General features: G+C 49.6%; 2 protein-coding genes across 2 annotated transcripts in view; one reads left to right on the plus strand and one right to left on the minus strand.

Moving 5' to 3' along the window:
* RSPH14 (radial spoke head 14 homolog) overlaps nt 1-17,461 on the plus strand; it is a 590,080-nt gene that overhangs the window by 329,945 nt on the left and 242,674 nt on the right. The window lies entirely within an intron of this gene.
* GNAZ (G protein subunit alpha z) overlaps nt 1-17,461 on the minus strand; it is a 313,003-nt gene that overhangs the window by 209,055 nt on the left and 86,487 nt on the right. The window contains exon 2 of the mRNA XM_086942803.1: nt 11,544-12,815. Within this exon, the coding sequence (XP_086798929.1) occupies nt 11,544-12,266 (723 nt within the window). The 5' untranslated portion in view covers nt 12,267-12,815. The remainder of the gene's footprint in view (nt 1-11,543; nt 12,816-17,461) is intronic.

The following is a 17,461-nucleotide window of genomic DNA, read 5'->3' on the forward strand; positions in this document are numbered from 1 at the left end:
GCAGTTTTGGCTATAGTGTTGTTTCTCAGCCCTGCGTGATGGATCACGCAAAACTTTCCAATATGAAATTAAGCAAAAAAGAGCACGTTTTTGGAATGTTTCATGAAGATTCGTCATAGAGTGCCAACAGTATTAGCAAATGAAAAAAGCCATTTCCTATGTAAATGCAGACTTTACTATAAATACCCAGTGGCGACTGGCATTGGGTTATATACGACCCTCCGTAGTATGTAAAGCTACCCTACAAATATCCCTGAAATGAGCAAAAATAGTGTCACAATTTTAACAATGCTTGCAATCCTACTACAGCTTGAACTGCCTGAGAGTCACCCATACATTCCACAACAATGTACGTCTCAGAATTTTCCCTTAACTTTTTAAAATATGATCTCTGCTCATTATAAATCCCCATTTTGCATAGAAATTCTAGAGAGCACTACATAACAACTCTAACTTCAGCACGTGCGCAGATATCGACAGAAGAATAATGTAATGTAAGGATAAGACTTTGTTTTTCTCACATAGTTTAGCAACAGGACTTTTGATTTAAGCCACAACCTATTAGTAAAGTAAGTCTGTAACTCGCACTAGTTGGACTCAGTCTCTACCTTGTTTAAATGAAGTACTGTTTGCACGAACCGCATTTACCACAGTACATCAGACTGGTCTCCAGTACTACACTATTTCTATTTTGGACATACAGAAGTGTACATGTAGTCAATCTATGCTGTATATGTCTGTTGGCCCTCCACTACCTACTTTGTTTTCTAAAGTGATCTTGGGGTTTAGAGAGTAATTTCAGGAGCAGTAGCTTGGATGACAGGTTTAGTTAATAGAAGTCCGTTTTCAACACCTTACTAAAATGTCACGTTTTACCTTTGGTTTCTTTTTGTGAATCTATATATATATATATATATATATATATATATACACACACACACACATATATATACATATATATATCTATTTATATATATACACACACACACATATATACATATATATACAGATATATATCTATTTATATATATACACACACACTCAGACACACGCACATATTTCAGTAGACATGTACACACACGAACACATATATTTAAGAAACAGTTCTCCTGACCACAAGAAGAGGCAACACTCACAGCAGTTTGTCAAAAAACAAATCCTTTTTCAAGGAAAAGCATACAGGCTGACCAACGCGTTTTGGTAATTCTGCCTTCCACTGGGTCGATATATATTAATTTTTAATACATAAGGCTAATGAAACACATAAAACTGGCTCTAGACCAGACCTAAACAGCAAGACTGCAAATACAGGTGCCACTTATCCCTCTCTCCCTGATGTGATCCCAGAAGCAGATGTAAGAAGAGCATAAGACAGATCAGATAAAGCAATTGCTTCACTTGGAGCTTGAGGTGAGCTCTCATTCCAAGCCAAACTCGAAATAGCCATTAAGAATGAAGACTGTTCATATTGGAAATAGGGGAGGTAAGAAATATGCTGCACTCATTGCCATCGAGGCCTACTACATTCCTGCAGTCAGGGATACATGATGGAGACTCCTGAGAATCAAAGCTTTACCCAGTGGCGGCTGGTGTCTGGGCAGGGGGTCGGGTTGGGGGGGGAGCGGATGAACTAGGACAAAAAAAAGAATATTAATACATAAGAGGCTCCCAGAATCCCCTGCGGCCAATTCTGACGCTGCTCTCACAGCATGAGAGCAGCATCAGGATTGGCCTGAGTGGCCTTGATTTGCGCTCCCGGGGAGACTGGGAGCCAGTGCCTGCTGCCTTCAACCGGGCATTGCAACTCGGGTTGGAGAGAGTTTTAGTGTACATGAGGGGCTGGCCCTCTTGAGACAGCCGGCCAAACCCACATGCGCACTGAGTGCAGTGCACCTACCACTCCCCCTCAGTGCCTGTCATCCGCCTGGCCCCACCCCCAAGACTCGCCATACTTAGAAGAAAAATAAAACTATATTAAAACAGGTTTCAAACATGTTTTATTATTCACGTTTTTTAAGGTGATGGCGGGGCGAGGCTGCTCCGCCACAGCGGAGGAGCTGCCTCTGGTTTCACCGTCTCATTGTGGTCCCCTCAATGGTTGTTTCTCATTTCATCTGGCATCGCCATAGCTCGAATGATGTGATTTGACATGCGATCCATTTTGTTTGGCTTCCACCTACTCCAACATGTGTGCTGCTCACAAACACAGGAGCAGAAGAAACCCCAACTATTGATGACAGAGGTCCCTACACAGGTGGCTCCTCACATGAGAAGCTAGAAGAACAACTGTCTCTGCACCTCTGAGTACAGCCATTGTGGACTGGTGACACCCCTTCCCCTCGCCAAACCCATGCTAGAAAGCATTTCCCACTCCTTTCCTGTTCCTACCAACCACTGGACTTGTCAATAATGTTGACCATGCAATAACAAAGATACATGTAAGCCTGCAAGAACTGCACAGAAGCCTGGCTCTGATTTTCTTGTTACAGTGCAGCTCTGACATCCAGACCATTTTTAAGCCTTAGGCAAAGTGGGCTCCGGCTCAGGGCCCCAGCCTTCCAGGGGCCCCCTGATAGAGCCAGCTCTCTTCTGCAGAGAGTCTTGCCCTGTGACCTTGAATAATTCTTAAATAGATTGTTTTAAATCGTGTTTTCATGCAACACCCATAAAAAACGTTTTTATGGTTCAAAACAGGACTTCACATATGAGAAATGGGAGGGCGTCACAGAGATTATTTGCAGTAATATTCTTGAGCTGCTGCTTCATTTCAATATTGAAAACACACCTCACCATCCCAAGATATTAGGTGTAAATATATTTAGAAGTGTGCATATGTACTGTCAGTGACCTGGCCACAGAGGTGAAATTGGATCATAAATCCCAAGTTGTTCCGAACAGGGGCCCCCCAAAATACATTTGGCCCAGGTCCCCTAAAATCCTTAAGATGTCCCTGGTGACATCACTACTCTCCTGAATAAGAAAATGGCATAACTACAATACTGTACTCAAACAAGTTATTACAGAGTGAGCCAGCAGGCCATGTGTAATGCAGGTCACTGGGCACAATGACAAGCATTCTTTAGACAATGAAAGGAATAACTAGTTGTTCTGTATTTTATTCTGTATAATTATTTGAGAGAATTCACAGACTATAGACAAGAAGAAAGCATTTATGGGAGTATATGTGTGTCCTGCACTGCTGGGGTGCATCATAAGAAGGCAGGAATCTACCTGCATGTCAGCACCCCGCCTAAACTACCTCTAAAAGCGACTTACATTAAACTGCGTTATTTATCATTGGCAGCCAGTTCCAACTTCCAGTTAACACAGTTCTTTTCCATACCTGCTCTAGGCGCTCATAAAAGGAGCAGCAGAGTAAGGATGTAAAACAAGGTGGGGGGCCTGGTGATGTTTCTTCCTATCATGAGCAGCATCACAGGTATGATGCCATTTGTGCCACGCCATATGATTCAACTTTGCTGTAGATTTCAATGCAAAATAAAAATCGAGTTGAAACGGATTGGAATTGCCTTTGAGAGAGGCCCACCCCTGGTGCCACACAGTGACAGGCCCTTTGCGAGCATTAACTGGCCAGTTTTCACTGCTGAATGCTGTGGTCAGGAGTCATACCGGTACTACTGAGAAACGTGTGCCCTGAAAGCATGAACGTGGGTTAAAAGAGCAGAACGGTGAATAACATTGCCCAAAATGTAATTTGATTATCCGTGCCACATGTTTCAATAAACCTTGACACAATGTTGGCGCTCCCTTACTGTGCCATTCCAGTCGGCCTGATTGATTACAAGTAATACATAAAATGAGCCCTGGCACACTTCCTATAAGTTATGTGACTTTATGTAAGAACTGCCTACGCCTCCTTACTTATTTACGATACCTTGCAATAAATACCCTAATAATGTACGTTCCGGCCGTCCGGGGGGCTGTCCACTAGCAGAGCCCAGGACTATTTGGAGTAGAAAGCAGAATTCCCCTGGACACGAGTTCCAGGCTGTGGGCCTGAGACCACAACAAACACGGGATGTTCCTTTGTTTGTCTGTACACAGCGCCTCGTGAGATCCGGGGCGGCGATAGGGAGTGTGTTAAAACAGCTGCTGGCGAGTGGAGCAGTGTACCAGCCCTTGCCTCATGCAGGCCCTGATGTCGAGGGTTCAGAAGGGAGAGTGACTGCAAGGAGGGAGTGCACACGAGACAGCCAGCGAAGAGATAACGAGAGTGTATAAAGACAGCTGCCGGCGAGTGAGCTCAACTGGGACCTTTGGAGCGGTGTCCCAGCCCCTTGCTTCATGTCAGGCCCTGGGAGAGTGACTGCAAGGAGGGAGTGCAGACACGAGACAGCCAGCGAATAGATAAAGGGAGAGTATAAAGACCGCTGCAGGCGAGTGGAGCAGTGTCCCAGCCCTTGCCTCATGTCAGGCCCTGGGAGAGTGACTGCAAGGAGGGAGTGCACACCTGAGACAGCCATTGAAGAGATAAAGAGAGTGTATAAAGACAGCTGCAGGCGAGTGAGCTCAGCTGGGACCTTTGGAGTAGTGTCCCAGCCCCTTGCCTCATGTCAGGCCCTGAGGCCTTGGGTTCAGAAGGGAGAGTGAGTGCAAGGAGGGAGTGCACACCTGAGACAGCCAGCGAAGAGATACAGAGAGTGTATAAGGACAGCTGCAGGTGAGTGAGCTCTGGGACCTTTTGAGCAGTGTACCAGCCCTTGCCTCATGTCAGGCACTGAGGCCTTGGGTTCAGAAGGGAGAGTGACTGCAAGGAGGGAGTGCACCTGAGACAGCCAGCGAAGAGATAAAGAGAGTGTATAAAGACAGCTGCAGGCGAGTGAGCTCAGCTGGGACCTTTGGAGCAGAGCAGTGTCCCAGCCCTTGCCTCATGTCAGGCCTTGTCTAGGGCTCAGAAGGGAGAGTGACTGCAAGGAGAGAGTGCACACGAGACAGCCAGCGAAGAGATAAAGAGAGTGTATAAAGACAGCTGCCGGCGAGTGAGCTCAGCTGGGACCTTTGGAGCAGAGCAGTGTCCCAGCCCTTGCCTCATGTCAGGCCCTGAGGCCTTGGGTTCAGAAGGGAGAGTGAGTGCAAGGAGGGAGTGCACACCTGAGACAGCCAGCGAAGAGATAAAGGGAGTGTATAAGGACAGCTGCAGGTGAGTGAGCTCTGGGACCTTTTGAGCAGTGTCCCAGCCCCTTGCCTCATGTCAGGTCCTGAGGCCTTGGGTTCAGAAGGGAGAGTGACTGCAAGGAGGGAGTGCACACCTGAGACAGCCAGCGAAGAGATAAAGAGAGTGTATAAAGACAGCTGCCGGCGAGTGAGCTCAGCTGGGACCTTTGGAGCAGAGCAGTGTCCCAGCCCTTGCCTCATGTCAGGCCCTGATGTCTAGGGATCAGAAGGGAGAGTGACTGCAAGGAGGGAGTGCACACCTGAGACAGCCAGCGAAGAGATTAAGAGAGTGTATAAAGACAGCTGCAGGCGAGTGAGCTCAGCTGGGACCTTTGGAGTAGTGTCCAAGCCCCTTGCCTCATGTCAGGCCTTGTCTAGGGCTCAGAAGGGAGAGTGACTGCAAGGAGAGAGTGCACACGAGACAGCCAGCGAAGAGATAAAGAGAGTGTATAAAGACAGCTGCCGGCGAGTGAGCTCAGCTGGGACCTTTGGAGCAGAGCAGTGTCCCAGCCCTTGCCTCATGTCAGGCCCTGAGGCCTTGGGTTCAGAAGGGAGAGTGAGTGCAAGGAGGGAGTGCACACCTGAGACAGCCAGCGAAGAGATAAAGGGAGTGTATAAAGACAGCTGCCGGCGAGTGAGCTCAGCTGGGACCTTTGGAGCAGAGCAGTGTCCCAGCCCTTGCCTCATGTCAGGCCCTGAGGCCTTGGGTTCAGAAGGGAGAGTGAGTGCAAGGAGGGAGTGCACACCTGAGACAGCCAGCGAAGAGATAAAGGGAGTGTATAAGGACAGCTGCAGGTGAGTGAGCTCAGCTGGGAACTTCGGAGCAGAGCAGTGTACCAGCCCCTTGCCTCATGTCAGGCCCTGAGGCCTTGGGTTCAGAAGGGAGAGTGACTGCAAGGAGGGAGTGCACACCTGAGACAGCCAGCGAAGAGATTAAGAGAGTGTATAAAGACAGCTGCCGGCGAGTGAGCTCAGCTGGGACCTTTTGAGCAGTGTCCCAGCCCCTTGCCTCATGTCAGGTCCTGAGGCCTTGGGTTCAGAAGGGAGAGTGACTGCAAGGAGGGAGTGCACACCTGAGACAGCCAGCGAAGAGATTAAGAGAGTGTATCAAGACAGCTGCCGGCGAGTGAGCTCAGCTGGGAACTTCGGAGCAGAGCAGTGTACCAGCCCCTTGCCTCATGTCAGGCCCTGAGGCCTTGGGTTCAGAAGGGAGAGTGACTGCAAGGAGGGAGTGCACACCTGAGACAGCCAGCGAAGAGATAAAGAGAGTGTATAAAGACAGCTGCCGGCGAGTGAGCTCAGCTGGGACCTTTGGAGCAGAGCAGTGTACCAGCCCCTGCCTCATGTCAGGCCCTGATGTCTAGGGATCAGAAGGGAGAGTGACTGCAAGGAGGGAGTGCACACCTGAGACAGCCAGCGAAGAGATAAAGGGAGTGTATAAGGACAGCTGCAGGTGAGTGAGCTCTGGGACCTTTTGAGCAGTGTCCCAGCCCCTTGCCTCATGTCAGGCCCTGAGGCCTTGGGTTCAGAAGGGAGAGTGACTGCAAGGAGGGAGTGCACACATGAGGCAGCCAGCGAAGAGATAAAGGGAGTGTATAAAGACAACTGCAGGCGAGTGAGCTCAGCTGGGACCTTTGGAGCAGAGCAGTGTCCCAGCCGCCCTGGGAGAGTGACTGCAAGGAGAGAGTGCACACCTGAGACAGTCAGTGTAGAGGAGGAAACGTGAGAAGCAGAAAGCGGGGACAAGTTAGGACAAGGAGTGACGAATGAGGGAGAGCAAGTGAGGAAAGAATGAGAATAGAATGACTGCTTCCTTCCTTCACGGTGGGGATTACAATCAGTGCTTAAAATGCAAACACAGAAGTGCAGACCCTGACTGTCCCTGAGTGCTAGTTCACGACTGAGAGGTGTGTGTTCTCCTTCAGCGAAAGTAAGGTGACCCTTCTGGGCAGTGCCGGCGTTCATCCTTCAGGGATGAAACCAGTGCAGGTACTCTGGGCACCTGCCCCTTTCAAGTAGGATTGACAGCGGAGTGGCATCACTGCTGGGTTTTACTCATTGTGAGATGGTTTAGCATGTTGTACGTACTTGATGACAAAAAAACCTCAGATAAGCCTCAACCACCATAATACAACCCCATCTACTGGATCCAACCCCCACCACCTCTTGTCACCTACCTTACACACGCACACACATCCAACACATACCGACAACATCCTCTTTATACCAACCCTAGACTCCGCCTATTAACCATAGCCTCCTTATAACAATTGCATCCACATTATGGAGTTTTTGTCTACTTTTTGAATCCTCATCACTGCACACTAACCGCAGCCACCTCAATCCAACCCCATTCACCTCATTCAAGTCCCATCTGCTTCATATCAACATCAACCACCTACTGGCAACCGCTAGTTTAAAACCAACCACACAATACCTTTTCAGCCACCTTACAACAGCCCCTTTCACTTTAGAACAACCAGTTTCAATTGATAGATACACCATATGAATGAGTACGTATTTGTATAGCACTTGGCTACCCGGAGGCATCCCAGCGCATGAAAACACCTAGTCACTCCTAAAAATTCAGATAAAAAAGGGAGGTTTTCAACAGCTTCCTGAAACTGAGGTAATTAGGTTCCCTCCGAATAGAGTCAGGAAGCTGATTCCACAGTTTCGCAGCATGTAATGGGAATCTGCGGCCACCCATGCGTACTCTCTTGATCCTGGGGATGTTTAGAAGTTTCTTATGGTTGGATCTTAGAGTCCGGGTGATCTGGTAGGGTTGAAACATAGGCTGGATCAGGGCTGGTCCCTTGTCGGACATGGATTTGTGGACGGTACACATGGCCTTAAACCAAATCCTTTGCTGAACCGGTAGCCAGTGTAGCTGGCGAAGAGCAGATTTGGCGGAACTTCGCTTGTGAACATCCATCAGCATCCGGGCCGCGCAGTTCTGCACAGTCTGCAGGATGTCGATGGTTCCCTGTTGTGCTCCCAGATAAACTGCGTTCGCGTAATCAAGGCGCGATAAAATTAGAGATTGTACCAGAAGACGCCTGGCTTCAAAAGGCAGAAGACTCAGGATCTTCCTTAACAATCGAATCAGGCCGTAGCAGGTGGCCGCGACCTTACGGGCCTGTGCGAGGAAACTAAGCTTAGGGTCAATCCAGACTACCAGACTTTTGATTTGCTTTTTAGGGGAGGGGGGCTGTCCCAAGCCACTAGGCCACCAAGGATCTAAATTGGAAGGCGCCTTGTGTCCTAACATCATGATTTCAGTTTTAGCGCCATTGAGTTTAAGAAAGGACGCGTCCATCCATTCTAGTACTGTAGTTAGGCAGGAGGTAAGGTTATTGTTGTCAGGAGAATCATGCCGGGAAAGGGAGACCACCAACTGGGTGTCATTGGCATAGGTGACCAGTTGGACCCCCAGGGGAGTACCACCTCAGCCAAAGCCTCATGTAGATGTTAAACATGGTGGGGCTTAAAGACGGTCCCTGGGGGACGCTGTACTGCAAGGGGAACTGTTTTGAGATTGCCTCATCTTCAAACACAGCAAAAGTTCTGTCCGTGAGGAAGGATTTCAGCCACTTGAGGGCCGTTCCTGATACCCCCACATCGCTCAGTCTCTGAAACATGATGGAGTGGTTTACCGTGTCGAAAGCTGCGCTGAGGTCTAATAAAATAATGGCAGCACAGCTTCCAGAATCCACAATTTTCCTGGCTTCTTCAACTACGGCGATGTGGGCGGTCTCAGTGCCCTGTTTAGATCTAAAGCCCGTCTGAGTGGAATGCAGGGCGTTGTTAGTTTCAACAAAAGTTGCTAAAACGGAGTTGACATGCTTTTCAGCCAATTTTCCAATAGCTGGTAACAGAGAGATAGGGCGATAATTAGCCCAGTCCTCTGGGTCAAGGTTGGGTTTCTTCAAAAGTGCCTTCACTTTTGCCTGTTTCCATTGCTGTGGGACAAGGCCCGCTGCAAGCGAGGAATTGATTACATCCCTGATGACTGGGGCAACAGTCTCAGAGACCAGCTTGAGGATGGAAGGGGGCGCGGCGTCAGATGGGGAGCCTGATTTCAGATTCTCCAGAAGATGCTGCAGCGTGGGCAGATCAAGCTGAGCAAAATCTGTTAAACCGGCATGCAGGTCCAATGGGGGGGGAGGTAGAATAAGCTCTACCTGCTGGGACAGCGAATAGATATTGGGAGCCTTAGTGGCAGAGAAGAGTGCCAGTTCGTTGCACCGTTTTTGTGCGTTTAGTGGCTCGGTGAGAGGACCGGGGAGTGACCAGTGATTTAAAAAAAATTAAATTTCCCTCGGGGCGTTGACAGCTGAGGATATTTTATCCTGGTAGTAGCTGGATTGTGTAGTGTTTAATTTATTTTTATAAGTCCGAAGTGCGGATCTATAACTATCCTTACTGGCCTTGGAGAAATCCTTCCTCCATTTCCTTTCGAACTGCTAACAGACTTGTTTAAGTGATCTTAATTCAGAGGTGTACCACGTTTTTTTGTTATTGCCAATACGGTGACAGAGTTCTATTTTAGGGAGAGTGAGGTCCAGTGAGTATTCTAGCCAGGTATTAAAGGAGGCATTCGCCAGGATGGGATTTGAACAGAATGCCGGAGTGGTAGTATTGAGGTTCACTTCCCAGTTTTCGACCGGGAGCTTGGACCAAATGCAACTAAGTTTCTTCGTTTTTATGGTGGGCTGTGTCCGGTCGGGCGGGGCCCAGATAAAGGAAAGAAGGGCATGATCTGACCAAGGGACGATAATAGAGTCCTTCAAGTGAATGTTTTCTAGATTGGTGAAAAAATGGTAAAGCAGATGACCTGCTTTATGAGTAGGGCCTGTGACAATTTGTGTGAATTGGAGCACCTCAAGGCCTGCCATGAGACCGTGAGACGTGGGGGTATCAGGTTCATCGAGGTGAATATTAAAATCACCCAGAATTGAGAAATTGGGGGTGAGACTAGCACAATTTATAGCAATGTCGGGGAGACTATTGCAAAAATGTATGTGACCTCCGGGGGGGCGATATAGGAGAATCCCTGCCAAAGTACAGGTGGGTGAGAAGCTGATAGCGAAGGAAATGCTCTCACACTCAGAAATGAGGCAGCTAGTAGTTCTGCAGCTATAATTATTTTTATAAATAATAGCGATGCCTCCGCCCCAACCACACTCCTGATCATGCCTAACAATGGCATAGTTAGGAGGTAAGGCCCGGACTATATCCACTTTACATGAACAGCTACTTTATATTACAGCCAGCCACCTTGTATCAAGAAACAACTCGGTCAAAGCAAGCTTAACTACCTCTTAAATGAGCACAACTGCCTCATAAAGTAGCACAACTGCCTCTTAAATGAGCACCGCTGCCTCTTAAATGAGCACCACTGCCTCTTAAATGAGCACCACTGCCTCTTAAATGAGCACCACTGCCTCTTAAATGAGCACCGCTGCCTCTTAAATGAGCACCACTGCCTCTTAAATGAGCACCACTGCCTCTTAAATGAGCACCACTGCCTCTTAAATGAGCACCGCTGCCTCTTAAATGAGCACCACTGCCTCTTAAATGAGCACCACTGCCTCTTAAATGAGCACCACTGCCTCTTAAATGAGCACCGCTGCCTCTTAAATGAGCACCGCTGCCTCTTAAATGAGCACCACTGCCTCTTAAATGAGCACCACTGCCTCTTAAATGAGCACCACTGCCTCTTAAATGAGCACCGCTGCCTCTTAAATGAGCACCGCTGCCTCTTAAATGAGCACCGCTGCCTCTTAAATGAGCACACCTGCGTCTTAAATGAGCACCACTGCCTCTTAAGTGGGCTTCTTCTGCTACAATCTGCTGTACACCAACGGCAGCCAACTTATATAAACCCACTGGCATACTTGAAAAGCAACTATACTTAATTGAACACAACCACCTTTATACCATACCCATTATGTAAAGCACATTCACCAAGAACCCAGAGCAAATGTTATATTAACCCTATCCACTGTACACCAAATGCAACCAGTGTATACAAACTGCATCAATCTCTTTTCTATTGCAACTACCTTTCTACCAACTCCTTACAAACAGCAGTCACGTGATACAAGCCATACAGACCTTATAACGCCACCACCACCTAGGTTATATCAGACACAACAGTGTACTGAACATAACTATGCTGTCCTAACCACAAAGTTATACCAATCACATCCACCTAATAAGATCACAATTGAACTGATGCTGTGTTATGCATTGCTCCCTTGCGCACTTTTCAAGTTTAAGAGTTCTAAATACCAGTACATTTCTTCATAAAAGACACCAACAATTTCTAGCAAACAAACTGACTTTAACACGATCCAACTCACCGTTTGGTTGTCTTCATAGAGCTTGAGGTCATACCCGCTCAGCTCCACGCAGAATATGATTGCTGTGACACCCTCAAAGCAGTGGATCCACTTTTTGCGTTCAGACCGCTGCCCCCCCACATCCACCATTTTGAAAGTGAGTTCCTTGAAGGTGAACTTGTTCTCCACGATGCCCGTGGTCATATCACGGGAGCGCAGTATATCCTCCACAGTGGGGATGTAGTCGAGGGCCGCAATCCGCTCCAAGTCATTCAAGTAATAAGCGGCATTGTCCTCCAGATGGTACTCATTGGATCGGCAGAAGCACTCTTGCACCCCGGGGTCAGACCACAGGCGCTTCATAACACCCAGCAACTCTGGTGTGATCTCACCTTTGCTCTCTGCCGGACCAGTCAGGGCAAAGAGCTGGACGGCATCATAAGCCCTGTCAGGGTTGTGAAACTCAATCTTGAGGGTGGCGAGGGCGCGGATGATGCGGGTGAGCGAGTCAATGGCATTGTAGATGATGAGCGGCTTGTACTCTTTGCAGGCCTCCAGGTTGAAGCCACCGCTGTGAATGATCTTCATCTGCTTGACGATGGTGCTCTTGCCAGAGTTGCTGGTTCCCAGGAGAAGGAGCTTGATCTCACGGCGCTGGCGCTGGCTCTCAGAGCGCAGGTGGCGGTCAATGCGGCGCGAGCGCCTGGCCGCCTCTTTCTCCTCAGAGCTTTGCCGACATCCCATGGTACAGCAGAGAGTAACTGGAGATGCTCTTGAGCCCTCTGTCTGCCTCGGAAGAGAGCTTCTCTGTGTTTTTAGTCTTGGGTCTTGGGCAGCCTGAAAGCCAAGACAGGGCAGCACTTGGTGGACCAAGGCAGGGAGAGCGAAGCGGCTGGCTGCCAGCAGGGGTGTGATGTCAGGCAGCAGTGCAGCCTCTAGCAGAGCTCATGGCAAGCCCCTCTCCAGCAGCCAGGCAGGTGGTGGCACATCCACCTTTATTGAAAGGACACTTCCCGTTGACGCGCTCTAGCCGGATCTCTCAAATCCCCTTTTCTCCTCTGCATAATTATTCCACTTCCGTCTGTCCAAAGGTAAGGAGCAACACTCTCATCCACTCTACTTCTGCCTCACTGGCCTTTTTTTAATTGTATTTTCCGGTTGCCGTGGTGACGCTGCTAGGTGCAGCTGAAGATCTGTGGCCGCCTTCGCCGCCTGCTTCTCTGCTCCGCTTGCCTGCTACACTCCAGCGTCTCCAGGCCCTTTGTAGGCGTTCGCGCCCAGCCTTCTGTCCACCTGTTTGAAAAAACAAAGATGTCATGTCGTCAGTAGGACCTCAAGCCACAATCTTTGCACGTCACTTCCACCTTCTCCCTTCCATCTATTGAATGCCCAACTCGGCCACGTGGTCCCTTGCATTGTGTAACTGATCGTTTTACTTTTCTCGCTCCTACTATGAGTCAATGCGCCCCTCTGTGTGCTGTTGAACTGCAAAGCCAAGACTGCTTGACGATGCCACGCCTGGCATGGTGTGTGCCAGTCTTCGGTTATGACCACACTATGATCTATCTGTGCCACCACTCCGCCCCTTAAGCCCGTTCAGCTCCTTAACGCAGCGCGCGCGCCTTCCTTCAGACAACTGCTTACCCTGCGCCCTGCGCGGGGCCACTGCAAGGCCGGGGCCCCTGGCTCCGAGCGCATGTGTCCAGGGCCCGCTGCGCACGCGGCTGAGACTGGCCCCAGGGCCGCCGAGGGAGAGAGCAGGCCTCGGATGAAGGTCCGCTGCAGCCGGAGTCTCTGCGCCCTGCGCGGGGCCACTGCAAGGCCGGGGGCCCTGGCCCCGAGCGCACGTGTCCAGGGCTCGCTGCGCACGCGGCTGAGCCAGGTCCAGGGCCGACGGGGGGAGAACAGCAGGCCTCGGATGGTAGTCTTCCCGCGGCCGCGGCTGATTCTGGCCCCAGCCGGCCGGGGGAGCAGGCCTCGGTTGATCGTCCGCCTGCGGCCGCGGCAGCCGGAATCCTGCGCCCGAGCCCTCGCTGCGCCCCCGCCGCCCTTGTGACTGTTATCGACAACACTGACTGCAAAACAAACAGAGCCGCTGCGCCCCAGCCCGGGCCGGCCTTCTTGTTCGGTGCCTCCGGGGCCTGCGCGGCCCTGCTCAGGCCGGTTCTCCTGCTGACTGCCTCTCGGGCCCACTCGATACGGGTTTCGGGACGGATTGCTGGGACCCCGGGAGGCGGTGGTGTCCACCCAATGGCTGCCAGGCCTCCGAGGGCTCAGCAGGTGCTGCAGTATCAGGGGCTGACAAGGACTGCGGGGTCCCAGGAGGCTTTGGTCAGACCCCTCACTTTGAGCTGTTCTACAGGGCCCACTCGATGGCTGCCAGGCCTCCAGAGGACTCGGCAGATCCTGCTGTATCAGAGGGCTGACTGCGGGGTCCCAGGAGGCTGTTGTAAATTCCCTCACATTGATTGAGCTGTTCTACAGGCCCCCCTCGATGGCTGCCAGGCCTCCGAGGGCTCAGCAGGTCCTGAAGTATCAGGGGCTGACAAGGACTGCGGGGTCCGAGGAGGCTTTGGTCAGATCCCTCACTTTGAGCTGTTCTACAGGGCCCACTCAATGGCTGCCAGGCCCTCCGAAGCTCAGCAGGTCCTGCTGTATCGGGGCTGACTGCGGGGTCCCAGGAGGCTTTGGTCAGATCCCTCACTTTGAGCTGTTCTACAGGGCCCACTCAATGGCTGCCAGGCATCCGGAGGGCTCAGCAGATGCCACCATATCAGGGGCCTGAAAAAGATGATGGGGAGCTAGGAAGATGACGGCACATGCCTGACACAGGTGGGGTCCCAGCATCACCCTGGGACTACGCCAAGTTCCCAGTTGGCCAGAATGGAAGGGTTGGGTCACAAGCTTGCAGCAGGCATTGATCCTGAAGAGAGGAGATGACGTAAAGAGGAAAAGTGCATTGATTATTACAGCAGGAAACAATGGAGATCCTGCCGATCCCCTTTTGGGTCAAACCTTATCATACGGAGCACCACGTGCCTTGCCGGATCAATACCGGGTATGACTCGCCCGAGCACCATGGTGATTACTGAAAGGGAAAGCTTTGCCGTTCCTGCCTGGAGCATGTATCCTTCCCATGGACACGTTAGGGGGTGCATGCAGGCCCCTGTACTCGAACCGTTGCTTCCCTACAGGACCTCTTGCTATGCATGACTGCTAGACCCATCTATCTTGCCAACACCGTAGCCTCTGGAATCTTGCGCTGCACGTGCTAGTACCATGGCTTGTAGTCTTACCCTACTTATTAATTGCAAAAATGTCTTTCAGGCAACTTTTTTGTCATTTCCTTACAGTTGTTTAAAATGCTGTATCACCTGCCTCGGATTATACCTACGGTGTATAAAAACTGAAATAAGTGAAAATGCTTACTTGTGCCTTGGCCTTACGCGCACATGCCCTCTGAGTCTCTCACACTGCACAGCAGTACTCTGCCTTGCACACATTGTCACTGCGACACATATATTGCTGAGCCTTGTCCGTGCACTTTCATACATTGCCTAAGAGACTCGCATACAGCTCTGCTGTTTGAAGGCACTCATACACATTTCATCTGAGACTCCTCACTCTGCCCTGTGCCCCTACCTTAGATATTCCTTCTGAAACTTACATTGTATGGCCTTGTGTACGTACTCACACACAGTATCAGTGCTTAATTTGAGCCAGTGGATTCCGGTGCACGGCACCAGCACTTATTTGTCAACACCAGCGCTTGTGACAGTCTGCCACAAGGTGGCGCTGTATAGTTAATTTGCAGATGACCACAACAACAGTTAATTAGTGATTCAATATACATTAAAATTACTATTACCTGCCATTCCTATAGCTTGGAGGGGCCTTAAATTGTCAGAATTGTCACTCTTGTAGAAGAGTGCTGGTTAGTAGTTGTGTTGTTACTATCATTGGCAGAGTTGGCAGGGGAATTATGTGGTGCAAGCTGCAGTGGCCTCCTGACGAGATCCTTGGCACTTTTTTTTTTAACAAATTAAGCACTGTCTCTTAGACTGCTCACTTACTGGTCTTCAGCCTTGTACATGGAACCATTACCTCACAGATCAGCCTAGTAGACACACTAAGGGTAAGGGCCAGGTGTACAAAAATCAGGAATTGCTATTTCCAAATTGCCATTCTTATCGAATCGCAATTAGGAAAACACAGATTCTGGCAAATCGACCTACCTCATGAATATGAATATTAATGAGGTAGGTTGCATTTTGCAACCCATTAGAAATAATAGCCATCGTGGGGATGGCGGCCTGCTAGGGTCTGTAGACCTCCACGTCTGTGATTACTTTGAAATAAAGCAATATATATATTTTTTAATGCAGTCCTCTCTCCACATCTCAACTCTTCTCTTCCTATGTGTGCTGTTAAAATTTGACCCTTTCATGCAGGGCTTTAAGTAGGCCGGGTCTCGCCGGGTCTGAGCACTGGCAGTTTTTTAAAGGGTGCCTCAAAATAGGTCTCTGTCGGGCTCTATTTGGTGCCCTGGCACAGGCAGTCAATTTTTTTCTGGACTGTAGTGATAGCAGGCACATCGATGTGCGCTGCTCACACTATTCACTTCTCTGTAGCAGAGAAGTTTCGACATGATGTCATGCGTTGTAGTGGAAGGGAAATCCTTTAAAGAGAGTCATTTTCTCTCTGGATTTCCCTTCTCCTTTGTAAACTCAGGAGCACAACATTGTCGTGGTGTCACCAGGGCTTTAAGTGGAAGCTTTTTCAATATTATATACAAACCATAGTTGCTGCTTATTTATCTTATGCAACTAACAACCATTGACAAAGCCAATAGTCCTGACTTGTTGTAGGTAGCAGGTTACCTGCTGTATCATATATCTGGATGCAATGACAGAAACAGCAAAATACAAGTCGGGTTGCACACCCTTTGAGAGACCTTCAGTTTTTTCATCCCACTTAAAGCCCTGCTTTCATGTCCTTTCTCCACAGCTCACTTCTCCTGCTATGTGCTGTTAATATATGACCTTTTCATGTTCTCTTGCCACAGCTCACCTCTCCTCTTTCTGTATGTGTTGTTAAAATTTGACCTTTTCATGTTCTCTCGCCACAGCTCACCTCTCCTCTTTCTGTATGTGTTGTTAAAATATGACCTTTTCATGTTCTCTCGCCACAGCTCAGTTCTTCCTCTATGTGCTGCTAATATTTGGCCTTTTGATGTTCTCTCTCAACAGCTCACCTCTTTCAGAATGTGCTGTTAAAATATGACCCTTTTACTTCCTCTGTCCACAGCTCACCTCTTCTCTTCCTGTCTGTGCTGTTAAAATATGACCTTTTGATGTGCTTTCTCCACAGCTCACTCCTCCCTCTGTGTGCTGTTAAAATATGGCTTGTGCATGCCCTTTCTCCACAGCTCATCTCTCTTCTTCCTGTGTGTGCTGTTGAATATGCCCCGCCCACCCCTTTATCCCCGGCCCTCGTTACAAGTTGTCCGGAGCGGGAGGAGCTGTCAGTTTTGACCAGGGTGGGAATTATCGATCCCTTAAATTCTGAACCCGGTCATTTAAGGATGAAGTCACCGGACCCCGAGACTGCGGGGGCTACAGGTGCTACCGTGCCTACCTGCCCCCTCCCACCCGAGCTGGGAGAGCTGAAAAACTCCCCCAGCTGAAGGTAAATGACATGGCCCCGCCGCCACCTCCCATTGCGGGAAGGAGCCGCCGCAACATTTACCGCCTGCTCCAAACAGGCGGTAAAGGCCTGCGCATGTGGGACCCTCATTTCTTCCAGAAGAGGGGGAAAACTAGGGTGACCAACCGTCCGTAAATTTCACGGACAGTCCGTAATTTTGGCCGTCTGTCCGTTGTCCGTGAAGGATTCTTTAACGGACGCCATTTGTCCGTCATTTTAACCGGGCACAGCTT

This window comes from Lissotriton vulgaris, chromosome 11 (genome assembly GCF_964263255.1).
Source record: "Lissotriton vulgaris chromosome 11, aLisVul1.2, whole genome shotgun sequence".
In the NCBI taxonomy this organism is placed as follows: domain Eukaryota; kingdom Metazoa; phylum Chordata; class Amphibia; order Caudata; family Salamandridae; genus Lissotriton; species Lissotriton vulgaris.